This window comes from Gracilinanus agilis, chromosome 4 (assembly GCF_016433145.1).
Source record: "Gracilinanus agilis isolate LMUSP501 chromosome 4, AgileGrace, whole genome shotgun sequence".
Lineage (NCBI taxonomy): Eukaryota > Metazoa > Chordata > Mammalia > Didelphimorphia > Didelphidae > Gracilinanus > Gracilinanus agilis.
In genome coordinates this window covers 60,819,530-60,846,154 of record NC_058133.1, presented here as the reverse complement: position 1 = coordinate 60,846,154, position 26,625 = coordinate 60,819,530, and the positions used below count along the sequence as shown (strand labels likewise).

The 26,625-nt window shown below is 35.2% G+C and overlaps 1 protein-coding gene across 1 annotated transcript in view; it reads right to left on the bottom strand.

The window, feature by feature from the left end:
- POU2F1 (POU class 2 homeobox 1) overlaps positions 1-24,147 on the bottom strand; it is a 115,459-nt gene extending 91,312 nt beyond the window's left edge. The window contains exons 1-2 of the mRNA XM_044676367.1: positions 24,120-24,147; positions 20,215-20,280 (exon numbers count right to left, since the gene is read on the bottom strand). Of these exons, the coding sequence (XP_044532302.1) occupies positions 20,215-20,280; positions 24,120-24,147 (94 nt within the window). The remainder of the gene's footprint in view (positions 1-20,214; positions 20,281-24,119) is intronic.
- Positions 24,148-26,625: the final 2,478 nt, after the last annotated feature.

Genomic DNA, 26,625 nt, shown 5'->3' with positions numbered 1-26,625 from the left:
CTAGAGAATCAACCAAAATGCTAGCGGAAATAATCAACAACTTTAGCAAAGTTGCAGGATACAAAATAAACCCACATAAATCATCAGCATTTCTATATATTTCCAACGCATCCCAGCAGCAAGACTTAAGAGAAATTCCATTTAAAATCACCTTACACAATATAAAATATGTAACACTCTATTTGCAAAGACAAACACAGGAATTATATGAATACAACTACAAAATACATTTCACACGATTAAAACTAGATCTAAACAATTGGAAAAACATTAATTGCTCCTGGGTAGGATGAGCTAATATAATAAAAATGACAATCCTACACAAAGTAATTTACTTATTCAGTGCCATACCTATCAAACTACCAAGAAACGTTTTTATTGAATTAGAAAAAATTATAACAAAGTTTATTTGGAAGAATAAAAGATCAAGAATTTCAAAGGAACTAAAAAAAAATATGAAGGATGGGGGCCTAGCAATACCAGATCTTAAAACTGTACTATATAAAGCAATGGTCTTGAAAACAATATGGTACTGTCTAAGAGACAGAAGGAAGAATCAATGGAATAGATTTGGGGTAAGTGTTCTACGCAAAGGAAAGTAATAAATGTTGGAGGGAATGTGGCAAAATTGAGACACTAATGCATTGCTGGTGGAGTTGTAAATTGATCCAACCATTCTGGAAGGCAATTTGGAACTTTGCCCAAAAGGCTTTAAAAGGCTGCCTACCCTGTGATCCAGCCATACCACTGCTGGGTTTGTACCCCAAAGAGATAATAAGGAAAAATATGTATACAAAAATATTTATAGCTATGCTCTTTGTGGTGGCAAAAAATTGGAAAATGAGGAGGTGTCCACCGATTGGGGAATGGCTGAACAAATTGTGTTATCTGATGGTGATGGAATACTATTGTGCTGAAAGGAATAATGAACTGGAGGAATTCCATGTGAAATGGAATGACCTCCAGGAAGTGATGCAGAGTGAAAGGAGCAGAACCAGGAGAACACTGTACACAGAGATAGATACACTGTGGCACAATCAAATGTAATGGACTTCTCTACTAGCAGCAATGCAATGATCCAGGACAATTCTGAGGGACTTATGAGAAAGAATGCTATCCACATTTCACAGGAAGAACTGTAGGAGTAGAAGCACAGAAGAAAAACATTTTCTTGATCACATGGTTCAATGAGGATATGACTGGGGATGTAGACTCTAAATGATCACAGTATTGCAAATAGTAATAATATGGAAATAGAGTCTGAACAAAGATACATGTAAAGCCTAGTAGAATTGCTCACTGGTGAAAGAACATAAATCATATAACCATGGGAAAATATTCTAAATTAATTAATTTAATTAATTAAATTTTTAAGCATACTCAAAATACATAGGAACAATTTTTTTCTAAATATAAGTAAAATCTATCTAAACACAAGAGTATGTATGTGTATATACACATACTAACATTTATTAACAGTGTTAGAAATACTAGCAATTTCATAAAGAAATTGCAGTAATAAGCATAGAAAGAAAACAGTTGCTTATCTAAAAATTAACTGAAACAATTACCAACTTCAGCAAAATATTTGGTATGACCAAATATTTCAGCAAAATATTTGGTATGACCAAATATTTAACCCAAATTTTATAATAAGGTATAATAAATACTCTATAAAAGAAAAAAAGATTCAAGCTAGAAAAGTTACACAGGTTTTCTAGAATGTGATGGAGCCATGCCCCTAATCTCCTTGATGAGGAAGAAATATTTATATTATTAGATGAGCTCCAACTAGATATATGGTTCATATACAAAAGATCATACCAAAAGGAAATTAAAAGGGCAATGTAGAAATTGCCTTTCAGATTTATGAATAGTGGAAAAGTCCATTACCAAATAAAGAATAGAGAGGATGATAGAGAAGACAAAATGCACAATTGATTATATAACATAAACAAATCCAATAAGGCTAAAATTGAAAGGGAAAGTTAACTGTGAAAAGAATATTTGCAGCTAGTTTCTCTAATAGATATATAAATAGATATATAAAGAACTGATTCAAATTTATTGCAATAAATTCCATTTTTCAATTAGTAAATAGTAAAAGAATAGGAAGAGGAAGATTTAAAAGGAAGAAATTCAAGCTATCAATAGCCTTATAAAAATGCTTCAAATCATTATTAGAGAAATGCAAATTAAAATACCTCCATTGTGATGGCAATGGAAAATGTTAGATTGGAGAAGTTGCAAGACAACAAGCATTCTAAAGAAATTAGGAGGGGAGTGCCAACCTGGTATGGCTATTCTGGAAAGCAACTTGGAACCAGGCCTATAAAGTTATTAAACTGTTTGTCCCACAGATATTACTACTAAATATTTATTTCCTAAAGTGATCAGAGAAGGAAAAAAAGATCCATATATATGGGGAAAATTTTTGCTAGCAGCAAAGAAATGGCAACTAAGAAGAAAAGGCTGAACAAATTATAGTATAAGAATGTAAAGGAATACTATTATAGCATTTATAAAAAAAGACATAAGGGATAGTTACAGATAAACTTGGAAAGACCTAGATGAACTGATGCATACTGAAGAGAGCAGAACAAGGAGACTAAGTTATAACAACAACAAGATAAAGGCAAACAACTTCAAAAGATTTAAGAACTCTGATCAATGAAGTACCAATCACAATTCTAGAAGTTTGATAATGAATAATTTGACCCACTTCTCGACAGGAAGGTGATGGATATATGATGTAGGATAAAACATTTTTTTGGACATGGCTAATGTGGGAATCTATTTTGACAGTTTATACATATTTGTTACAAGTGTTTACCTGCCCCACCCACAACTGGGAAATAGGTGGATAGAGAAAATAAATGCTTGTTAACTGGTAATTTACAAAATAAAACATAATTAACTTCATCAGCAAGCATAGAAATAAGTATAATTTACTATTGTTCCAAAACTCCACAATTTTTCAGTAGGGCCTTACTTTCATAATAGACAATATACCATGAAGTGTCTCAGGTTATTGTAATTATGGATAAAACAACAAATCTGGAGTTAAGATCATTCATAGCTATCAAGAAGATGTGGAATTTAGAAATAAATAGAAAAAATTGATGACAGACCTCACTTGTAAGGCTGGTCATGATTTTTTGTAACTGCTAAAACTTTCCACTTCTATTAACCTGAATACTTTCCACTTCCTGAGTTATTTATGCTTTATTCCTTAAATACATGTATGTACATATGTGTACATGTGTGCTTATATACTTCAATATGTAGATGACTAAATCTCAGTGGTGCATGACCTGATTTCTATAGTTGGTTTTTATAAAATTATTAAATCCTCTGGCATGGAGATGATATAAAAATGGATTTTTATTTATCTTACTCTTGAATAATGAGAATGATGGCATATCTCTTCCTACCCAGAGATAAAAACAACTTCATACTGTTTGAAAATTCTATTTATAGGAGACTATTCTGAAAACAAAAATACCTATAGTAAGCTTTTGCTCTCAAGTCACATTAGACATTACTAAAAAAGAACTTGGCAAATGTGTTTGTCAGACACTATCATGATTGACTCTTGCATTCCCTATCATAGTCAAATAGTTCTATTTAGCTGAGAACCAAACCAAAGTTGGAAGCCGCTCTGCCTTCATAGGAAACAATGAAAAAGGAAAATTGTTCATTCAACAGCAAGCTCTCTTTCTCTGCTGCTTCTCTCACTCAGATTCTGACATTTTGCTGCAGATCTCCTGGCCAGAGTCCCCTATTCTACTTCTCTTTCTCCTCTATCTGATCTATAAAACCAGCTTGATTCAATCTGAGAGCTGCAGCTTTAGAAGGAAATTCACAGACCATCTAGTCCAAATCATAGAACAAGAATTCTGAACAAGAATCCTCTATATAGCAAACTCCCAAAAAGTTATCCAGCCTTTTTTTGAAGACAGAACCCTCAAAGAGGGTGCTCAGTGCCTCCCAAAGCAGCCCATTCCACTTTTAGACAGTTCTGATTGTGAGGAAACTTTTGCTAACACCAAGACTAAATCTGACTCTTCTGATCTGTGAGGTTTAACATAATTAATTTAATTCCTCTTTCACAAATACTTAACGGGAGAAAGCTATTGTGTTCTCCCAAGTATTCCCTTTAAATCTTCCCAACTTACTGATTCTAATTGCATGTGCTATCTCCTACAAGAGGCCAGCCCAGACATGACTGGTCTCCTTTGCAGCCTCAAGTTACTTTGCATAATTTTTGTATTTACTTACATGGATAAATGTTGTAATCCCCTTGTAGGATGTAAGTGCCTTGAGAGCAAGATTTTTTTTCCCTCTTTTGGTCTTTGTGGCTAGTATATGGAAGGCACTTAACTAAACTGAATTCCCATGAAACTTCTAGGCCAAGAAGGCCTAGAATCATTCATTGATGAAATGAATCAACCAGTGGTCATTGACAAGACTCGTGTGTTAATATATTTTTGTATTTCTGTATTTCAAAGGGTAGCCCATGGAGTAAAAGAACCCCAAAAGTCTTACTTTAATATTAAAAGTTCTCCAGTTGGTCATGTTCCCAAATTAATGAATACTAATTAGATCCACTCATATACCAAGTGTAAAGCTAACTAGAATAGGATTTCACTAATCTGGAATTTATGATAATTTAAATGTCATAAGTTTAAAATTAGTGGCATGACCGTGGGCTTTTATGTTCACTATACATTACAAAGTACTAGGTGCCAATCATACAAGTTTTTTTCTCTCCTAATAAACTTAACATCTAATATGTAGAGTACCTGAAAACAATAAAATTGCTTTACTTTAATACCAAATTCAGCCTTTTCATTAATTCATACATATGATTTTAGTGTATATCTTAATTTCTAATCTGAGAAAGATGTATGCTGGAATAATAGTAGTTACTTTGAACTTAAGTTCCACAGCTGCCATCAAAAGCAATATGGTACTGGCTAAGAGATAGAAGGGAGGATCAGTGGAATAGACTTGGGGTTAACGACGTCAGCAAGACAGTGTATGATAAACCCAAAGAGCCCAACTTTTGGGACATGAATCCACTATTTGACAAAAACTGCTGGGAAATTTGGAAAACAATATGGGAGAGATTAGGTCTAGATCTACATCTCACACCCGACACCAAGATAAATTCAGAATGGGTGAACGACTTGAATATAAAGAGGGAAACTATAAATAAGTTAAGTGAACACAAAATAGTATATCTGTCAGATCTCTGGGAAAGGAAAGACTTTAAAACCAAGCAAGAGTTAGAGAAAATTACAAAATGTAAATTAAATGGTTTTGATTATATTAAACTAAAAAGCTTTTGTACAAACAAAAACAATGTAGTCAAAATCAGAAGGGAAACAACATATTGGGAAAAAATCTTTATAACGAAAAACTCTGACAGGGGTCTAATTACTCAAATATACAAGGAGTTAAAGCAATTGTATAAAAAATCAAGCCATTCCCCAATTGAAAAATGGGCAAGATACATGAATAGGCAATTCTCAGGTAAAGAAATCAAAAGTATCAATAAACACATGACAAAGTGTTCCAAATCTCTAATAATTAGAGAAATGCAAATCAAAACAACTCTGAGGTATCACCTCACACCTAGCAGATTGGCTAAAATAAAAGAAGGGGAGAGTAATGAATGCTGGAGGGGATGTGGCAAAATTGGGACATTAATGCATTGCTGGTGGAGTTGTGAACTGATCCAGCCATTCTGGGTGGCAATTTGGAATCATGCTCAAAGGGCTATAAAAGAATGCCTGCCCTTCGATCCAGCCATACCATTGTTGGGTTTGTACCCCAAAGAGATCATAGATAAAAAGACTTGTACAAAAATAATTTTAGCTGCGCTTTTTGTGGTGGCAACAAACTGGAAAAGGAGGGGATGCCCTTCAATTGGGGAATGGCTGAACAAACTGTGGTATATATGGGTGATGGAATACTATTGTGCTAAAAGGAATAATAAACTGGAGGAGTTCCAGGCGAACTGGAGAGACCTCCGGGAACTGATGCAGAGCGAAAGGAGCAGAGCCAGAAGAATATTGTACACAGAGACGGATATATTATGGTAAAATCGAATGTAATGGACTTCTGCACCAGCAGCAATGCAATGACCCAGGACACCTCTGAGGGATTTATGGTAAAGACGCTACCCACATTCAGAGGAAGATCTGCAGGAGAGGAAACATAGAAGATAAACAATTGCTTGAATGCATGGGTTGAGGCAGACATGATTGGGGATGTGGACTTGAAACTACCACACCAATGCAACTAACAACAATATGGAAATAGGCCCTGAACAAGGACACACGTTACAACCAGTGGAAATGTGTGTCGGCCATGGGTGGGAGAAGAACGGGGGGTGAAGGGGAAAGTAGGGGCATGAATCATGTAACCATGTTAAAAATGAATATTAATAAATGTTTAAAAAAAACATCACTAGGAAAAAAAATAAAATATCACTAAGGACACAGTCATCCCCTTAGCCATTTTTATGTTAATGAATAAGAGATCTGACCAATTTTAACAACCAGAGGTGGCTCTAAATAATTAAATCTAAATTTTGAAGGTTTTAAAGACCATAAACTTCTGGCTCTTGCTTCCTGACTATACTCAGTGAGCTCAGTGCTTGGCTTTAGTAGTTCTCCTCATGACTCCTAGGTTTCCCTACCTAACCACAATCTATTGGCATTCCATCTTTCCCTGTGCCTTTTCATATCAAACCCTATTCTTTATCTACATCATGATCTCTATCTACTACACTGACTCTTCAGTTCTTTCCCAGGGTATCATTTCTGCAATAATCACTATTTCCTCTTTTCTCTAACTTGATCCCTTGACAAACCAGTTTAGCTCTGGTATCTTCTTGAGTCCCTAGCTAGCTCCCTGATATTCTGATTGTGCTCTGCCAAGCCTCAGCCCTGGATGACATCTATCATCTATCACCTTTGCTCCTACACATTTGCTGATAAATGAAGGTAGAGAAAACCATACAACCATTCTGCGTGTCTTACAAATTTATGTTGTACAAATGGCTTTCAACTGTCATTAGGCAATCCTATTCTTCCCTTTCTTCACAGCCAAAGCACTCTGAATGAAGGGTCTTACCTTATATTTCACTGAAAAAATTCAGGCCATTCACTGAATGGCCCTTGTCTCTCTTATTATCTAACATACTCAGACATCTTCCCACACTGTTTCCCATGATCCTATATCACCTTCTCCAGTAGACTGACTCCTGTATTGCCCTCTCCCATGTTCAATCTCTCCTTAACTATTGGAAGCTTTTTCCTGTAGCCTACAAACATGCCCACATCTACCCAAATCCTTAACAAACCCTCAGTAAAGCCTAACATTTCAGTTGGCAATTGTCTTTTATCTCTCCTTTTGTCCTTAGCCCAACTCCTGGAGGAAGTCATTAGCATTGGCTGCCTCCTTCCTCTCTTCTCACTCTCTTCTAAACCCTCTACAATCTGGCTTTCATTTCATCATTTGACTGAAACTGCTCTCACCAAGGTCATCAACGGGAGAGGAAAGACTTAAGTATTTGTTAAGTAACAATGTGTTAGGAATTGTGCTAAGTGCTGAGTGACATTTAACACCTTTGATCCTTCTTATATTTCTAGTCTTCTACATTCCACATACTTTACAATGCAGCAACATCTGCCTTTCTTTCTGTTCTCCTAAGACACTCCATCTTTTCACTCCAAGCTTTTTCAATGGCTGTGCCCCAGCCTTGAAAGGTTCTTCTCTTCCCCTCTGTCTTTGGCTTCCTTCAAAGATACAGCTCAAAAATCTCTTTCTTCAGGAGGCCTTTTCTGTTGTCTCTTCTCCTTCCATTCTATCCTACCTCCCTCTTGTTCTCAATACTGCTAGTGTCTTCCTTAAGATTAAATTTCACTTAATCTGTATATATCCTTTATCTATAGAGTGGTTTTCTTGTTGTCTCCACCATTAGAATATGATCTCACTGAGGGCAGGGGCCATGTTTCTGCCTTTCTGTGTATCCCCAGCACTTATTGTGCTTGGCACATAGCAAGTACTTTAAAAATGACTTGTTATAGGGGGCAGCTGGGTAGCTCAGTGGAGTGAGAGTCAGGCCTAGAGACAGGAGGTCCTAGGTTCAAACCCGGCCTTAGCCACTTCCCAGCTGTGTGACCCTGGGCAAGTCACTTGACCCCCATTGCCTACCCGTACCAATCTTCCACCTATGAGACAATACACCGAAGTACAAGGGTTTAAAAAAAAAATGACTTGTTATTCATTCTAGACATAGAGTGGAATAAATAACTTAACTATAAAACCAAGAAAATTTTGTTTTTAAAAGATTACTCTATTATAAAAATGAATAATATATAAATAGGTATTGAATGATAATACATGTATAACCCAGTGGAATTGCTTGTCAGCTCTGGGAGGAGGGAGGGAAGAGGGGAGAGAGAAAACATGAATCATGGAACCATGGGAAAACATTTAAAAATAAATAAAATGTTTAAAATTTTTTAAAATAAATCAATAAAACAAAAAAAATAATTTCACTTCTTTTTATATTTGTTGGAGAGAGGAAAGGATTCATAAATGAAGCTGAAATTCTCTATGAAAATCTGGTTAAGACCAGTTATTTCATTAATATACAGATTCCCAGTAAGAAACCTCCTCCTAATGATGGAGAAATTCTTACCTGCCCTTTTCTTCCTGAGGCTGTACTATAATTTCAAATGAAGAGTGGTGAAATCTAATTCAAACAAAGTGGTATGAATACTCATGGATGGAAAGGACCATTCTCTAAAACAGTGAAGAAAATCTCCTTCCTCTCCAGTTACAAGAGTCCAAATCACAAAGAACTGTCAAATGTCTTCTAAGGTGGAGTATAGAAAATCTCTGATCATATAGTTCTTATCCCAATTTAATGCAACAGCCTTATAGCAATAAATTCTCTAAGCTTATTCAAGACAGTCCTGCATGAATATGTTTTGATCCTTATCATTTTTGTTGAGGCTAGGGATGACTCTGAGGTAGGAAATCTCCACTATCAAGACATCTGTGACTGTTCTGCAACCTTCTAATGTGGCTTGGGTGACTTTTCCAGCGTCACTTCAGTCTTCCTAACACATGCCAGTTCTTTATCTAGTTGCCGAGTTACTTCCTCCACTATTACTTTAGCAGGAACTGTTTTACTTTTTTTTGTATTCCTAGGGCATAGTGTTTGGAACACAGTTGGTGCTTAATAAATGGGAGGTGTGCACTCACTGATTACTGTGGAGACATAAAAGGATTCTCATTTCAATAACTTTATTAGCATTAGCTCTAAAGTAAGGTGAGAAATTCCTATATTCAGAATGTTTTAAAGAAAACTCCAGCTTTAAGACAAAAAACAATTTGCAACAAGGCAAGCAAATTCATTAGAGTGATCAGAATACTGAAAGATTTATATTCGACCACCGTTGCCAAACAAATACTTTAAGTACAGTCTTTTAAATTTTTTTCCTTTTCATTTATAATAGACCCAAAAAGCATCAGTCACTCAGTCATGTTTCATGTTACCAAGGAAGGGACTTGACCAATTTTAATGATGCAGTGGTAGCTCTGAGCAATTGAATCTTAATTGTGAATATATCATAAGCAATTTTGATAGTGATTATTACTTTTGTTATAGAAGAAGTAATTCTGTCTAGTACCATGTGTGAAATTTCTTAATATCACTAAGAGACAGTATAAATTATATAAATTAAATGTGTAATAGTATTAAAAGTGAATAGCAAGGGCAGCTGGGTAGCTCAGTGGAGTGAGAGTCAGGCCTAGAGACAGGAGGTCCTAGGTTCAAACCCGGCCTCAGCCACTTCCCAGCTGTGTGACCCTGGGCAAGTCACTTGACCCCCATTGCCCACCCTTACCAATCTTCCACCTATGAGACAATACACCAAAGTACAAGGGTTTAAAAAAAAAAAGTGAATAGCAATAAGGTTCTTTGAAACAGTTATAGTTAAACAATAGTTCAAAGGAAAAAAAATAACTGGTTCCTTTTTCCTAAACCAGAACTATAATTGTTCTACTCTGGTTTGATGTTTTACTCATTTAACATGTATTTTACCAATGGAAGTTAATTCATCTGCTATGGCTTTCTTAAGGTTCTTTTGATAAGAATGATATTTTACTCTGTTTTTCAAATTTAAGACATAAAACTTCTTAATTAAGAAGCATACTGTATGCTTAAGATCTTTCACAACCAACCTAGAGAAACTGATTTTGAATGGAATATTCTACTAGTATGATCTCTTGATACAGAAGTTTCCTATGATCTTGTTCTCCACAGCATTTTAAGTTAGGAAATTCCATTGATAATGTTGCTGAAATGTTTTTTCATGAATTTAGAATAGACTACATGCATCAATTCTCATTGGTCTTTTTGCCTGAAAAAATTTTAATGTGGATTTTGCTGAAAAGTTTCTGCTGGAAAATCTATCATACAAATAAAGGATGAGGGACTAGGGAGAGATAGCTTGACAGAAATTCAAGTGAAAAAGACCTAAGAGGGTTAAGTTGACCACAAAATCAATTTAAAGCAAACCAATGGTGTGGTGTTATGATGAAAAAAAAAAACCCAACCCTAATAATATCTCAAGTAATATTAATAGATGGATAGAAAGTAAAGGCAGGTATAAACTCAATAAAAGAACTTCTTAAACATTTGTCTGTTAATAAGCATATATTAAGCACCTACTATGTGCCAGGGACTGTGCTAAGCACTGGAAATCCAAAGAAAGGCAAAAACAGTGCCTACCTTCAGGAAGCTCACAGCCCAAGATGGGAAACCAACATACTAAGAATTAGAGAAGTGGAGACAGGAATACAGCAGGATAGGAAATTAAGAGATGGCTGATCCCTCCCCTAAATGGAGATTCTGGGGAGAGAAGTCTGTACTCTCCAATCAGAGGGAAAGGAGCCTCAAGGGCCAAGGGTGTTGAAAAGAAAGGAATGAGTAGCAAAACCCACAGGATTTTTGTAGGCTAAGGAGATTCCTGGGGCAGGATGGTAAAGTCCAAAAGAAGTCCCAGTGGGTGGGAAATGAAAAGACTACACAAAAGCAGAATGGCCTTCCCTGGGAGGCAGTAAATTCCCCATAATTAGAGGTCTTTATACAAAAGCTGGATCAATCAATCAGCAAATGTTTTATCAAATGCCTACTATATGTGAGGTGCTAGCATACAAAGATAAAAATGAACTAGGACCTGCAGGAAATGAATTTACATTCTATAGAAGATGACAACCACCTATCAGAGTAGTAGATAGAATTCATGCTTCTGGTGTAGGAACACTAGGTGTAGGCATGGGTGGGGGAAAGAACGGGAGGACTAGATGACCTCTAAAGCCCCTTCCAACTCCAGCAAAATGATAATCATATCATTCTATAATTACACTGTCTGGATTGATAGAATTAATTTTTCTATGGAGTCTGACTATATATTATTAAGATCACATATGAAATAATCTAAGTGTCATATTTTAGGAAGGATACGGATAAAGTAAATGGCAATTTAACATAGATAGAGAGAATGCCTGCCTTCTAGTTAGGAAGGCCTGGCTCGCGGGCCTGCCACTGACACCCTTTAGCTTATGTGACCACAGGAAAGGGATTTGGTCTATCAATACCTCAGTTGATTCTTTACAAAGATGCCAACCTTCACTGATAGAGGGAGTTTTCACATTGGCAATTCCCAATATTGACAATATTATAAGCCTGGACCAAACTGACAAGTTAGAATGTGCCTAGAAGACAGTGATCTGAGAATAAAAGGTCTGGAATTTATGCTATGTGAAGAAAAACAGAAGCAACTGGAGATATTTGTCTACAAAAGTAAAGGTTTTCATGAAGAACATTAAAAAAGTTTACAGATCTTAAACTAGGATCAACATGTGCAGATATAAAGATGTAAATGTAAAATTGATATAATGAAAAACTTTCTAACAGTTCGAGTTATCCAAAAGGAGAATGGTCTGTTTTGGGGTATTGGGGGGGGGGGGGGGCGTGGGAGGAAATAATACAATTTCTTCAGCAACTAGCATATAGGACCCTGAGAGAACTCCAAATTGAGACCAAATCCCCATACAGAATGAAAATCTGCTTGAATTCATTCCTTGATGATTAATAAACCTCCTCTGGTCAAACCTTCCTCATTCTAGTAATTATGAATCTCCTGGAAATATTCAAACTCCAATCTTGGTCCCCTAGTACCCAATCCCTTGTTGCCATTTGCTTCAACTTACCTACTTTATCTCAATCCAGCTTCTTTAAATCTACACAACTCTTCCAATATGCTTTCTAGAAAGTCTGTTTCAGGTAAAAAACTTCCTTTCATCTTAAATCTTTTTCTTTCCTACTCCTTCCATCGTTTGGCTATTGCCGAGGCCTGGCTCCCTTCTGATGAACAGCCTTCTTGGCCTTCCTTTCCCAACAATGGCTATACTTGTTTTCATTAGGTGGGGGGAGATGGAATACTTTTTGTTCCCCATAGCCATCTCCTGTGGTACAAGGGCTTTTCAGTCCCTTTTTCAGCGCTGCTCATCCACTTTTGATGTCCATATCTCACCTAACTCCCACCTGTGGCTCTAAGACGTTATGGCATGTGCAATAGTCACACCCCAGTAAAACTATCTCAGAAAATGGGCTACATCAGGTTGAGAGTAATTAAAAGGCCTCAAATCTGTCAGGAGGGAATGTCCACCTAAACCACTTGAAGTCTTCCCCAGGTAGAATAGGTGGATAAGAACAATTTATTCCAACAACCATGAAGGCAGCTCAAGCAGGTGTTGTTGAGCATTTAGAGCTTAGTCAGACATCAAAGATGTCATGGCCATCCACTGTATCCCAAATCATCACCAGTCATACTGATTTTTGTCTGGCCACTAGACTTTGATGACTGGAAGAGTGAGGCTGATGACTTTGTGCAACTCTGCCTCACTTGAATCCAATTCATATGCAAATCAAGACATCACCTCCTGAAGTCACTGGTTCTCTTTGAGAACAAAGGATAACAAACATGAACAGACAATCTCATCTCCCTATCTACCACCTCTTTATCCTGACCCCTAGAGAGACCAATTCAATTCTACACTGTCCCTTTGCCCCTGAGTCCCTGCCCTCTTATTGTCATTTTACCTTGGCAAGCCTCAGGCTTGGATCATTCCTACCAATCTTTCCTAAACATATGCTGCTAAAAGAAGCTGGAAAAAATCATGACCCCATGCTGACTGGGTCCATTACAAATTTATGCCACATAACCTCAATAAAGTCCTCACTGATAAAGCAATGTTTCTACTTTTCCATAAATAATTCACTTTCCACCTCCCTCCTCAGTCCTTCATACTCTTAGATTCCCCAACTCTGTAGTCTTTCTTGTTGTTTCTCAAACAAGGCACTTCATCACCTGGTACCTGGAATTTTCATGGACTGTCATCCATGTCTGGCATTTTCTTGCTCCTCTTGACTTCTCTGACTTTCAAGACCTATCTAAAATAACACTTTCTATAGAAAACCTTTCCTAGTCCTTCATAATTTTATCCTTTCCTTATTGTAGATTATTTCCAATTTATCCATAGTTTGTATGTTGTCATTTGCATGTGGTCAGCTTTTTGAGAGCAGAAGATCTCCTTTGCCTTTCTCTACATCCTCAGTGCTTAGAACAGTGCCTGGCACATAGTAGCATTAATAAATGTGTATTGACTGACTGATCAAGAGAAGCCAGATATTCTTACTATCTTTTTACTGATTTTGGATATCAACCCTTTGTTAATCATTGTGGTTCTGTCAACTCCTCCTAAAGTTTGTTTTCCCTGGTTGAGTAAAAAGAAGCAACTTATAAACCGAGCAGTTCTGATTTCTCTTCGTTGTCAGTTAGCAGTCTCCCATTGACACCAAGCAAAGGTACTATCCCATCTTCTTTTACTCCCAACATAGAAGAAAAAACACCCCAACAAATCCCCTCCCCTTTTGTCTTTAGCTTCCTTACCAGCTTTAGCTCATGCCAGAGTTAGCATTCCTGATACATTTTTTTACAGTAGTGTACCATACCATGACATACATTCTCTGCTATTTGATCTTGCTTCCATCTTTTGTACATTTCTCTTCAATATAAGTAGTTTTGTGATTTGACCATCTATATCAGTCTCTTCAGACAAATCTCATTTTCCTCCTGACTAAAACTGTTTCCCTTTCTGTTGTCAATACTTTATTCTAAAACATCTTCCATCCCTTCTGGGCAATTTTAGTCATTAGACTCATACCTAAAACTTGACTCTGAACCCTTTGAAATTTGCTTTTCCAAAAATTTTTCGCATACATTTCAGATAACTGGATCCTCTCCAATAACTGAATTCTGACTCCAGGAGTGAATGGACATATTTTCTCTAAGGTTCCTATCACTTACACTCCAGTAACCAATTCTTTCCCATTAGTAAAAATGACATCCAAAAGAGAACTTCTCCTTATTTGGTTCCTCCAACTTTTGAAGGATAGAATTATTGCTAGGGTAAGTCAAGCAACTATTAAGACCTAGGCTTTTTGGTTTACATCTTGGCTATGCCACCTACCACCTATGTACTCTTGTGTTAAATGATTTCATTTAACTTTTCTGGAGGCCTTGGTTTTCTCAACCATTAAATGAATTAATTGGATTAAATGACCTTAAGGTTATTTTCCTTCACTCAATCTGCATTTTAATTTATTTGTTGATATAATATATTAATATATTTCCTAATATAAACTCATTTCTTTTATGTATTATAGAAAATTAAAGTATCCAAACTAGGCAAGAAACAAAAGTAATAGGCCATAAGAGGGCTACATTTGGTTGAATTTCAGTTTATATTCATAAATCAAATACCCAAATATACTTTATATTCCATAACATTTTAAGTACCTTTAAAAAATTAAGTACTAAAGAAATCATCTGCCTTGTAAATATGGTGAAAGTAGTAGCCTTAATTTGGAATTATGTTCAAAGGCCTTTAAAAGAATGTATGCCCTTTAATCCAGCAATACCACTACTATGTTTGTACCCAAAAGAGATTTAAAAAAAAGTTTGTACAAAAATATTTATAGCCACACTCTTAGTGGTGGCAAAAAATTGGAAAAATGAGGAGGTGTCCCTCGATTGGGAAATGGCTGAACAAACTGTAGTATATGACAGTGATGGAATATGACTACCCCCTCACGATTTCAAAATATTCTCATAGGATATTAGAGTCAAAAAGACCTTACCAATAGATTGATAATACTGTTTCTTACTATTCCATTTTTCCCTCCAATGGAACAGAATGTTCCTAGCTCCCAAATGTTGTTCCCAAACCATTATCACAGATCCATGGTCCCACCTATGCCACCAACTAGATGTAAGGATCTGAGTAGATCATTTAACTTTTTTGGACTTTATTTTTACCACTTGTAAAATTAAGAGGCTGGGAGTTTATGGTCACAAAAGGTCTCTTCCATTTTTGATTCCACAGCTTATAATTTCTGCCTAAACTCCATGATATCTGATTATACTCTTCTTCCTATCTTTACCATCAACAACCTCTTCCCCAGGGCACTCTCCCACTTCTATCAATGACTTTCAATAGTATTCATTATTTTCCTTTCTCTCATCTCTTATTTCTATTCTCCATGACTCAAGGTAAGTCATCAATAGTGAACTCTCTGGTCTCACAGTTCTTCCTTTCAAAATTAACTACAGTGACCCAACCATAGTGCCATACCTTGCATCCAATTATTCAAAAATCTATTACCTGTAAAACGAATTCTCAAAGTCCCTTTTCTTTACCTTTTATTGCTCCTACTTCTTCATTCCTACTGAACCTGTTCCATATGCTCTTTTCTTTCATCCCCTTTTCTGAATTAAGATATGTTGCTCTTCCTTTTCAAATGTCCTCCCCCACTTTACTCTTGATTTCCCTCTCAGCCACTTTTTCCATTAATAATTATCTCCTGGCTCTATCAACCTTCAATTAAATATTTGTTCCCTTACTTTTAAAAAATTCTGAACTTAAAGCCAAATAAAATTAGTATTTCAATATACAAAATGAAAGACTACATGAGGTGGCTAACTTTTATTGCCTATAGCTGGCTTTCCCTATAAATTATATAGTGAATACAATTAAGTTCCAAAGTTGCCTTGGTGTGTGATTTTGGCATTCTTTCTGTTTTCTTTTATGACTTTTTAAACAAATGCTTCAATGATCTTGTTTTGTTCTTTTTGTAATCTTTCTTTTTATTTTGGCTATCTTATCCCCAAATGCTTTTTTTTTTTTGTCACACCTACCTCCAACTTGAAAAGAGAAAAAATAAAACTTTATCACAAATATACAAAAACAAATTCCCACATTGGCCATGTTTAGAAGTCCCAAAACGTATGTCTTATTCTGTATCTTTCTCCCTTATGATAAAGAGTACCAAAAAAGAGGTAAAAAACCCCATTTTAGCCAAATTAACCTTTAATGCTCAACATATATGGTTCCCTGTATCTGCAAAGAAGGGAGAAAGATACATCTTCTAGATTCATCTTTATGTATTTTTTTAGCACAAGCTTGCTCATTATAGTTTTAAAAGCCTTCAGTTTCCATTCATAGCCTGGTTCCAAATAGTATAAATAATTAGTAATGAATTTCTCTCAAACTCAACTTCACACTGCACATTTATTGGGCTAGAACCAAAGACCAAACTTTGAGTATATTATCATCACCCTGAATAGTACAACCACTTTACTAGTCATTATTCACAGTAATCAGGGCCTGATATAAATTGTTGTAACCAGTGTATATATTATTTACTGGTTCTACATACTTTGCATCAATTAATACTTTTTTATCCTTTTCCATATTCTTCATGTTCATTGTTTTTTAGGGCAAGTAAAATTGTATTACATTAGCCATGCTCCAATCAATAATCATGTACTTTGTTCCTCCTTTGCTACTACAAAAAGTGGGATTATAAATATTTGGGGGAGGTGGGTGTATAAAGACATACATGGTTACATACCTTCCTGATATCCTTTGGTACTTTGATTTGCATGGCACTGAATAACTGAATTTGGGTGCTATTGCCATTTTTATTATATTGGTTCAACATATCTATGAGAAATTAATATTTCTCCAACTACTTAGATGTCCTTATTTCTATAGGTGTTTTATAGCTGCTGTAATATAGTTCCTCTGTGTACCTTGGTAAGTAGACTCTCAAATACCGAAATTATAATACAATGGCTTCTTTTAATGTTTCTAATGACTTTAGTCATCTAAGAATAGCTTTTTTCTGTGTTCATCCACCTTGGCTCTAACAAAGCTTCTGACACTGCTAACTCAGGCATGAAACCTAGACTGTCACCTTCATTTTCTAATTCTATTCCATCATTTCCTTTCTCTCCCATCCAATTTGTTGCCAAGGCTTATTGAGTTTTTCTTTCTAACACTTCTCTGATACTCTTCTTTCTCTAATAGTGTCATATACCATTCCAGTCCAGGCCTTCTTCCCTCATGCTTGAGTTACAAGACTCTGCCTTGAGTTTCTCTCCATTCAGCTATCAAAATGACTTTTTTCCAAGAACAGGTCTGACTATGCCCTATCTTCCCCCACACCTCTACTCAATAAGCTCCAGAGATCCTTTATTACCTCAAGGATCAAATATAAAATACTCTGTTCTATGTTCAAAGACCTTCATAACCTTTCTCCTTCCTACTCCTGAGTCTATGCATTTTCATGCCTGGAATTCTGTCCTCCTTCATTGCTATCTCCTGGCTTCCTTCAAATCCCAGCTAAAATCATTCCTTTTATAAGAATTGTTTCCTGATTCTCCTTAATATCAATTTATCCTGTATCTATCTTATTTATATGTATTTGTCTGCAAGCTGTCTTCCTCATAAGACTGTGATGCTCCTTGAGAGAAAAGATTGTCTTTACCTTTCTCTGGGTCCCCACCACTTGGCAGAGTGCCTGGCATAGTAGGTGCTTAATAAAATATTGTTTATTGATTGACCATTCCATGTTCTTCTCCTTGGATACCCTTCGCTTATCCATATCTATTTGCTCAAATTCTAATGATTTTCATAGTTGCAATTCCCAAGTTATTTTCTGAAGTTCTACCCAAGCCTCCTTATTTCTAGTTAAGTTTTTTTTTTTCCTAAATAGCTCCTCTCTCCCATCCCATTATGTTTATGCTTCAGCTGTTACTTAATATATTTTGTCTTGTTGTTAGAGTTATTTGTGAACTTTTCTCATCTCTCTACAAAACTGAAAGTTGCCTGATGGCAAATACTATGTTCCTTATTTATCTTTTTATTTCCAAGAACACCTAATATTTAGTAAATATTTGTTGAATGACTAAAGCAGTAAGGGATTTCTAACAAAAGTACCTTCATTCAGATGTAATAATTGTAAATTTGTGTTACTGTGTTCAGTCATTTTTAGTCATGTCCAATTCCTCATGACACCATTTGGGTTTATCTTGGCAAAGAAAGTGTTTTGTCATCCCCTTCTCCAGCTCATTTTACATGTATGAATTTATACTAAAACAATTTATACACTATGAAGTTTTAAACATTTTTCTTATATGTGCTGAAGCCAAGTAGTCACATATGGAACATTTATCTAAGGATTTCATTCAAGATTTTTATAGAAATGTAAAAATACAAAATTTTCTGGGGGGGAAAAAAAATCTTAACAAATGGAAAACTCTTTTGTGAAAGGCATTAGTTCCAGAAACATATGCATTTCTTTTCCTATAAAGTTGATGTTTTTTTTCTTGTCAAGTTTTAATTTTAAGTTAAAGAAGTGTATTGCTGGAAAAGATATATTTTTTTAAAGTTTCTAAAGTTGATTAAACAAATTACCTACTAGTCCACCATTTTGCCCTTAATATTACAATCATAATTTTATGAGCAGTCATACATAATATACATGCTACAACATTTTAAGTTACTTGAGCACGAAATTATATTTTGATTTTTCTAATTTTTTCCTAAAGAAAATGCTTACTTCATCTTAAGTCCCCCTACACTTTGAAAATTTTGGAAATTTTATTTCTAAAAGAAATGTAGCTCAACAAGTTTTCCTTTGATCTTTATACAAATATTCTTCCTATGTTCTATTTCTTTGGTCAGTTACAGAGTTAATTTCTGCACCTGAACACATCTGAAAGTATATACTTAAATTGTACATATGCGTGTACAAAACATTTCTTTTTCCCTCCTCCCACAGAAGTAGGTGACAAAAAGACAATGGGCTCTATCTATCCTTGGGAGTCAAATCAAAGATAAATAAAATTTCTTTATCAATTAGGGATTGAATGAGAAGGAAGGAGACTTATAGAAAGTGCTAGTGAAGTGAAAATAGGGGTTATGATTACAGTATGGTAAGTCTGTGGTCAAGTAAGATTTTGGAAAGATTAGGTCTTCCCTTACCCTCTGAGCAGACTTATCAGCAGAAGAATGGTTGATTTGTCTCAAATTCAGAAGTAACATGAGATTAAAAAGGGGGCTAGAATCATACACTAACCTCCTAAGTTCATTTTACATAAGAAAATGAGGCCTGCATAATCAAGTGGAAGAACCTACACACATTTTAAGAGGCATTTTTTTGTCATAAGGTTATTAATGGATAATAGTAACTTGAATGCTGTTAGAAGGTTTTAAGTCTTGTTAAGAATATGTGGACGAGGATAAAAAGTAACATTGGTAGAGGGTAACTCTCTGTATATGCCCACAATAACAAACATAGCTCCCCCAAGCCCAAATAATTACACAGAATCACAGAATCTCAGAGTTAGATGGAAGCTTAGAAGTTTTCTAGTTCAACCAGTACCTGAAACAACTGACCAAAAGTGGTCATTTGTTCTCTGAATATCAACAGCAATGAAGAATACCTAATTTGCCTGGGGAAGTCCATTTCACTTTAAATAGGTGTTGGGAATTTTCTTGAATCCACTGAAATCTGTCAATGCAACTTCTGATAGCTCTCAATTCTGTCCTGCACAGTTCCAAATTATGCTCATAATATTTAAGATAACTCAATGCTACTAACAGTTTTTTGATATGCAAAATATTTGGCATAGCAAGGCTACATTTAAGTGACAAATTCCCTTTTCTTTCTCAATCTGATAGGAAAGCTAGATCTGAAGACATTTCTCTTACCTGTATTGGCATCTCCACTTTCCATTGATGGTTTACTCGTTTCTGACGGATTGTTCATTCTTGAGTCTACATTAAAACAGAGATGAAGTTAAAGGAGAGAAGGAAATAACCATTTAATGAACACTTACTATGTACCAGGTAGCGTGTGTGTGTGTGTGTGTGTGTGTGTGTGTGTGAATGAATGTTACTTTGCTTAATCCTCACAACCCTGAAAGAAAGGTGCTATTATCCTTATTTTATAGTTGAGGAAACTGAGGCAAACAAAGATATTTCTGTGTGTTGTGTTTTCTACTTCATTTCCTATCAGCTGCACTCTTTGGATTCAACTCCACCAATCATCAACATGCTCCTCACACAGTGTACCTTTCTTCATCCCTCCAGCTGTTAGCTTCCTTTTGTGTGTAAGCTCCTTGAGGGCAGGGAATCTCTCTCCTTTTCTCATTTTTTATGCTCAGCACTTAATACAGTGTCTGGCATACTGTAGTTACTTAATAAATGTATATTATATTATGTTGTATTGTACAGAGAAAAGTCAACTAAATAAACAGTGATGGTAGAGAGAAAATAGGAAATTTATTTGTTAAGGGAAACAATTTATAATGAAGAATTTCTATGCTAGTCTTTACCCTTTGATGTTTCACAAGTTAAAAAATACGTATACCAAAACCATGTTGGACAAAGTGAGCAAGGGAAACTTAATAAATACAAATCAAATGTCTATTGTGAGGCTAGAGGAATGACATGTATTAGGAATAAAATTTCTATTATGAACCATGATACTTTGCTAAAAGAAATAAACTTGTGGTGACAATTGACCTCTGTGAGTAAAAGATGCTCCCAACATAGCTTGATATTCATTCACCAGAAAAGGAGTACATCGGTAAATGTCTCTCTAATTGAGACAGGACATCAATTTAACCAAATATAGAAAATTAAGGGCCAATATGCTAACACTGGCATACAAAAGCTTATTTCAGAGTCAGGACAAATATGGATACACATTAATCTCAAAAGATAAAATGTAAAGGAACCAAAGCTACCTCCAGTGACCACTTCAAATAACAACCTTTCCTTCTGTTTTGAAAAGAAATGTCGAATTACACAAATACTGGTATCATTAGGAAATTTTATTTTAGTTGGGATAATTTCAAAAATGAACAAATTTTTGATCTGCAGTGATAACAAAATTCTGTTATATGCCCTTAATGAATTTTTGATAAACTCATTAACTTAGGCATATATATTTAAAATTAATATTGTTCCAGAGGATTTTTTAAAGAAGTGATAGAAGTAATAGGCCTATTGTAATACAATGTGAGAATATTCTCCTATTTCTATCTTCTAAAGTGTCAAGAAGCAAAAAGAATCTTTATTCTATATGTCTACTGGAAACTCAGCACACTCATTCTCAAACAAGTTGCCCTTTTCCTACTAAGAATAACTAGTTAGTAATTATCAATAGACAATGTTTTGTGAAAATAGAAAATTTTAAGTGTTTTTAACCTATTTGTCAAAACATCCAACTAGGAAATCAAATTGATAAATTGATAAATACTCATTGGGTGCATAGTACCTAATGAAGGGCTCTGACAGGTAATGAAAATTTAAATATTGTAGCAAAGCTTAGGCACTGGATTTCAGTCAGGGCAGTTCATCTTAAATTCCCAGCTCTGGGGCATAGCAGTTGCATAATTTTAGGCAAGTTTCTTCACTTCTCCAGACATCAGTTTCCTCATCAGTAAAATAAAGGGCTGAGACTAAATGACCTGTCTAATCCTATGATTCTAATATATCTGTCCCTAGTTGCTGGGACATCTGTCATCCTCATTATCAGGAAACTTTTAATTCCAAGTATGAATGATAAGAATAGCAAAGATTTTTCAAATATAAATTCCATTTCCAATGAAAAAAAATAATAGTGATTTCTGTGACACAAGCTATTATCTCGTACATATAAGAAGTCACATAGTATCATTCTCTTTGGAAACTTAAGAGGACAACACCTGATTAGTTGGAAGGGATGGCCTTCTATCCCTCAAGTCACTTGACATTAAAGCAAAATCTTTTCAGAAAATGACACTAAATATTAACTGAAAGCATGAAGTGTTAGGACTGAAAGCAGCAGGTGCTTGACCCTCTGACTAAAATCTGGCTTTCTGTATAATTCTTAACTAAACTTTTATGAGACAATGTAGAAAAACAAATGCAATAGGAAGGGTAAACAGCTACTGCTCAGCGTCATGTACAGAATAAATTTGGAAGAATAATTGGAAAGATGATGAACTAGCATTAAAGTTTGAAAATAGTTCAAATGAAAAAAAGACTTCACAAGTAGGAGTAGAATGATCTGGGCAACCAATAAGCTTGGATTAGGAAGCAGTAGCATCTAAATATTAACTGTGAAATATCATCCTAGATAACAATGACAATCTTTAATTTATGTTACAAGTAGCCAATAGGGATCTCCTGAAAATATCCTGGAAATCCAGAGGGAGACTGAGTAATTAGGAAAGAAGTTTTGGGGAATTTTGATTAATTTATTCTAACTTCCTGAGGATTCTAAAGAAAACCCTTTTTGGTTTTGACCTTTATTATTTAAAATTACTCTAAATTATATTATTTTTAGTTTCTGAGTAAATACAATACTTTCTTTTGAGGGTTAAGGAATTTATAGGGTCCCTAAGACATTGTTCTAAGAATAATTTCTCAGTATGTAATATTGAAGACAGAGAATCAAAGAATTGGAAATGATAGCGGGGCTATGCCCAAGGCATAACCTAAAAGTTGCTATTTTTAATAAATGTCTCATATGATCTTTTAAAATCCTCTTTTTCCTCTAAAAAGGCATCTAAGTTAAGTTCCAGATGTTAGGAGTTTTATTATACAATTTAATCAACACTTCAGGTTTATAAAACGCTCCTTTTCTACAAGGACTAAAATGACTTTTTTCTAACAAACCTTTCATTTTGTCAACACTCCTTTGAGGAGGACACATAATTATAATGAAGAAACAGGTATAAAAAAGTTAAGGGCTTGTCATTGCCATTATTACAACTAGGATCTCTGAGGTTCCTTCCAACTTTTGATCCATAATAAATGCTTACTGACTAGCCTGATCCTATGAACTTTAAAGCCTATGACTATGATGACAAATCACACTATCCATAAAATAGTTCTCCAACAGTTCATTAATAGTTTTCTCTGTTATTATGAAAATGACAGTATATCTGAAAACCAAAGTGTCTTAGGTATTCGCAGTAAAATATTGACCATTCAAATGTGCAAAGCCAAAACCCCCAAAGAAATGTTCCAGCTTTCCACAATAAGTTGTACTTTGCAGATCCTAAAAATAAGGCTTCAGAGCTCTAAAAAAAATCGTTTTCAAGAACTACATATAATTATTTGGTACAAAGGAAAGTAAATACAAATTGACTTTTAAAAAAAAGTGCAATCACAGCTTGCATTGTAGCATCAGAGGAAACAATTATCCACTTTATTTTTGATTGTTATGTAGATCACATTTTCAAAATGTTTATGATAGTCTACATAGGGTTTGGAGTATGTTTCTAAAAACCAAGAGACTTGGTAAGGTGAGACAAGTTTCCATGGTAAGTCAATTTCAGGGGGGGAAAAATCACAAAGCAGAAATCTTATACAAAAATGCAAGATATTTCTTGAAAATGTCCTCTGAACCAAAAAGGGGGGGGGGGGGAGTAATTCTCAGAAAGGGACCTAGCTACAGATATGAATAAGCTTTAGCTTTGCAAAAGCTTTCCTTCCCCCTTCTTCTATTCCCCCCCTCAAAAGTGATTGCATATGTGATTAAGTATTTATGCATAAGTCAACCCCCCTCCATTTCCATATTAAGCTTATAAAAAAAAAAAAAGAAGTGAGTGGGTACCCACCTAGAACATAGTCATTGCAGTCCAGCATTGCTCAGAAATCCTCTACAGGTTAGAAAATCCAAAGGAAGGAAGAAAAAGCAAAGAAGTTGGGGAAAAGGATGGATAGTATTCACAAATCTATACTACAACTCTAAAACAGAATGAGAAAGGGATGGGGGTTAGGGGTGGAAAGGGGACAGGGAGAAGCAAAATACACAACTTCAGTTACACCATAGCAATCTTCAACTGAATAAGGAAACTTCAGTTGCTCTGGGGAGTTTTAGGCTCTCCTACTAGCTAGGACTGACATTGTCAAGGCAACTGAAGCATGAAAAGTTCCCCTTTTTGTAATAAAATAGAAACAAAGATTGCAGCTGGCAGTTTCCATAATGAAGCTTAATCAGTATGCGCATGATTAGGGCCTTATGCAAATCTCCTCTCGTTAGCACAGCAGCCAGCACTTTGAAGTCCAGGAACAATTCATTTGCAGAGTACACTGAAAGCACTCCCTGCATAATTTAAATCACCGCATAAATATTTATCAGCTCATTTGCATATTAATTGGCAGTGCAAGAAGGGAAAAATTATCTCCTGAGTGCCAGCATAATAATTAGGAGAACAAAATGAGATTTCTTCCAATGGCTTGGCTTTTCAGACCTACCTCAGCACAGTACCAAGGGGAGAAGGAGGGGGAAAAGACAGAATTCTGTTAAAATGCCACTGAAATGACACGTACAAATTAGAAACAACTCTACAGACTTAAGCACCTTTAATCTTATTCTGGCTGGCAACAATGACTTCAATAATAAAGGGGATTTGCCAAAAGCTTTCTAAACCATCCACATAATCCCAAGGAAACAATTAGGAAGGTAGATGTGGAACCATGGGCTGTCAGGATAGTACTAGCCCATCTCTACGGAATTTCCTAAATGTTAACATGAACTGTCAGGAGCGGTTCCACTTAAGAGCAGGGCAACATTAGGAACTTGGAAGCAGACCAGGTCCCATAAAAATTATCTACATGTTCCTGGCACTTCATTATCGCTTAATCTCCTCATACTACCAGGTTAACAGCAAGGGAGTACTAACTATTATTCGCTATTTAAAAAAAAAAAATCAATCCCACTGATATGTAGATTGGAAAAGTTTAATAGGTAAGACTCTAGCAAATAATAAAAAAAAAATCAGGAAATGCCAACTGCAGAGCCATCTAACATTTTCCGATCATCTTCATTAAGAGAACATGAATTTATATAAAAATACTTAACTAGGTAGGTCACACCAATTTTGAGTTAAAAGCTATAAATCCATATCATAATTGTTTAGGGATTATTGATACAAAATAGATGGTCTCTGAATTTTTTCTTGAAACCCTTACCTTCCATTAATATTGTTTTATATTTTATTATTATTTATATTTATTAGTATTAAAATATATTTTATAATTAATATTAAGGCATAAGAATCGTAAGGGCTATGCAATGGGAATTAACTGATTTGTCTAGGGTCACATAGGTAAGACATATATGAGGTCAAATTTGAACTCAGGACCTCCTTTCTCTAGGTTTGCCTTTCAATCCACTGAGCCCATCTAACTGTCCTAGTCATTAAATCTTTACCTATAAATCTGAGAGAAAAAAACTAATCTTCTTTTTGAAAACAGGTTTTGGCTATAATCAAAATATTTACCACCTGGTATCTCACTTTCTCTGTCACCAAGGAGATTATTACTGCTAAAATAAAAAGATTTTCCTGAAAACAAAACTGTCTTTCATACTCCTACAGAGATAAGTTTGTTCTTGAGAAAGGCAAAAGAATACAAAAAGAGATTTCATTTATATAGCATTTTAAGGCTGACAGTGTTTTACATAGATCACTTCCATGGTACATAGATTCAATTAAATGTAAGGATAAACAATCCTTGGAAATGTCCTCTCACAATAAAATCTCATTTACTGTATGTCAAGGAAACCAAGAATTTCAGCTTGATATGTCTGCCATTCACAAGCACACTTTATACCACATCACCAAATGATTAACAATAAGAAATGGTCAGCTGTTTTACTAAACTAAATGTCTATGCTCTTTCCATAAAATATAAATTTTTCTCCCCCAATTACTTAATACAAATTACCAAATGTTTATGGAGCACCTATAGTATATTCTGCTAGCAAGGATAGATATGGAAGTAGTAAAGTACAGAGTTTCTTGTCCATAAGAACTTTACAGTTCAGATAAGGAGAAAATGAGACATGAAATAGCAAAGAAGATGACATAAAATGTAAAAGAGTAGGTAATAAATTATAAATGTTATTTCTTTGTATTTGGAGAAGAAAGATCAAGGCCTAAAGTAGTGAGGGCTGTTTTTATAATATAGAGACAACTTCATGTAGAATTTGAAGGAGAGAGAGAGAGAGAGAGAGAGAGAGAGAATGTGTACATACATGCTCCATATATAACAGGGTAGGTATGTGTGTGAGAGGTGGAAAAAGATTGTAAATATGCATGGAAAGTATGAATGAGCTTG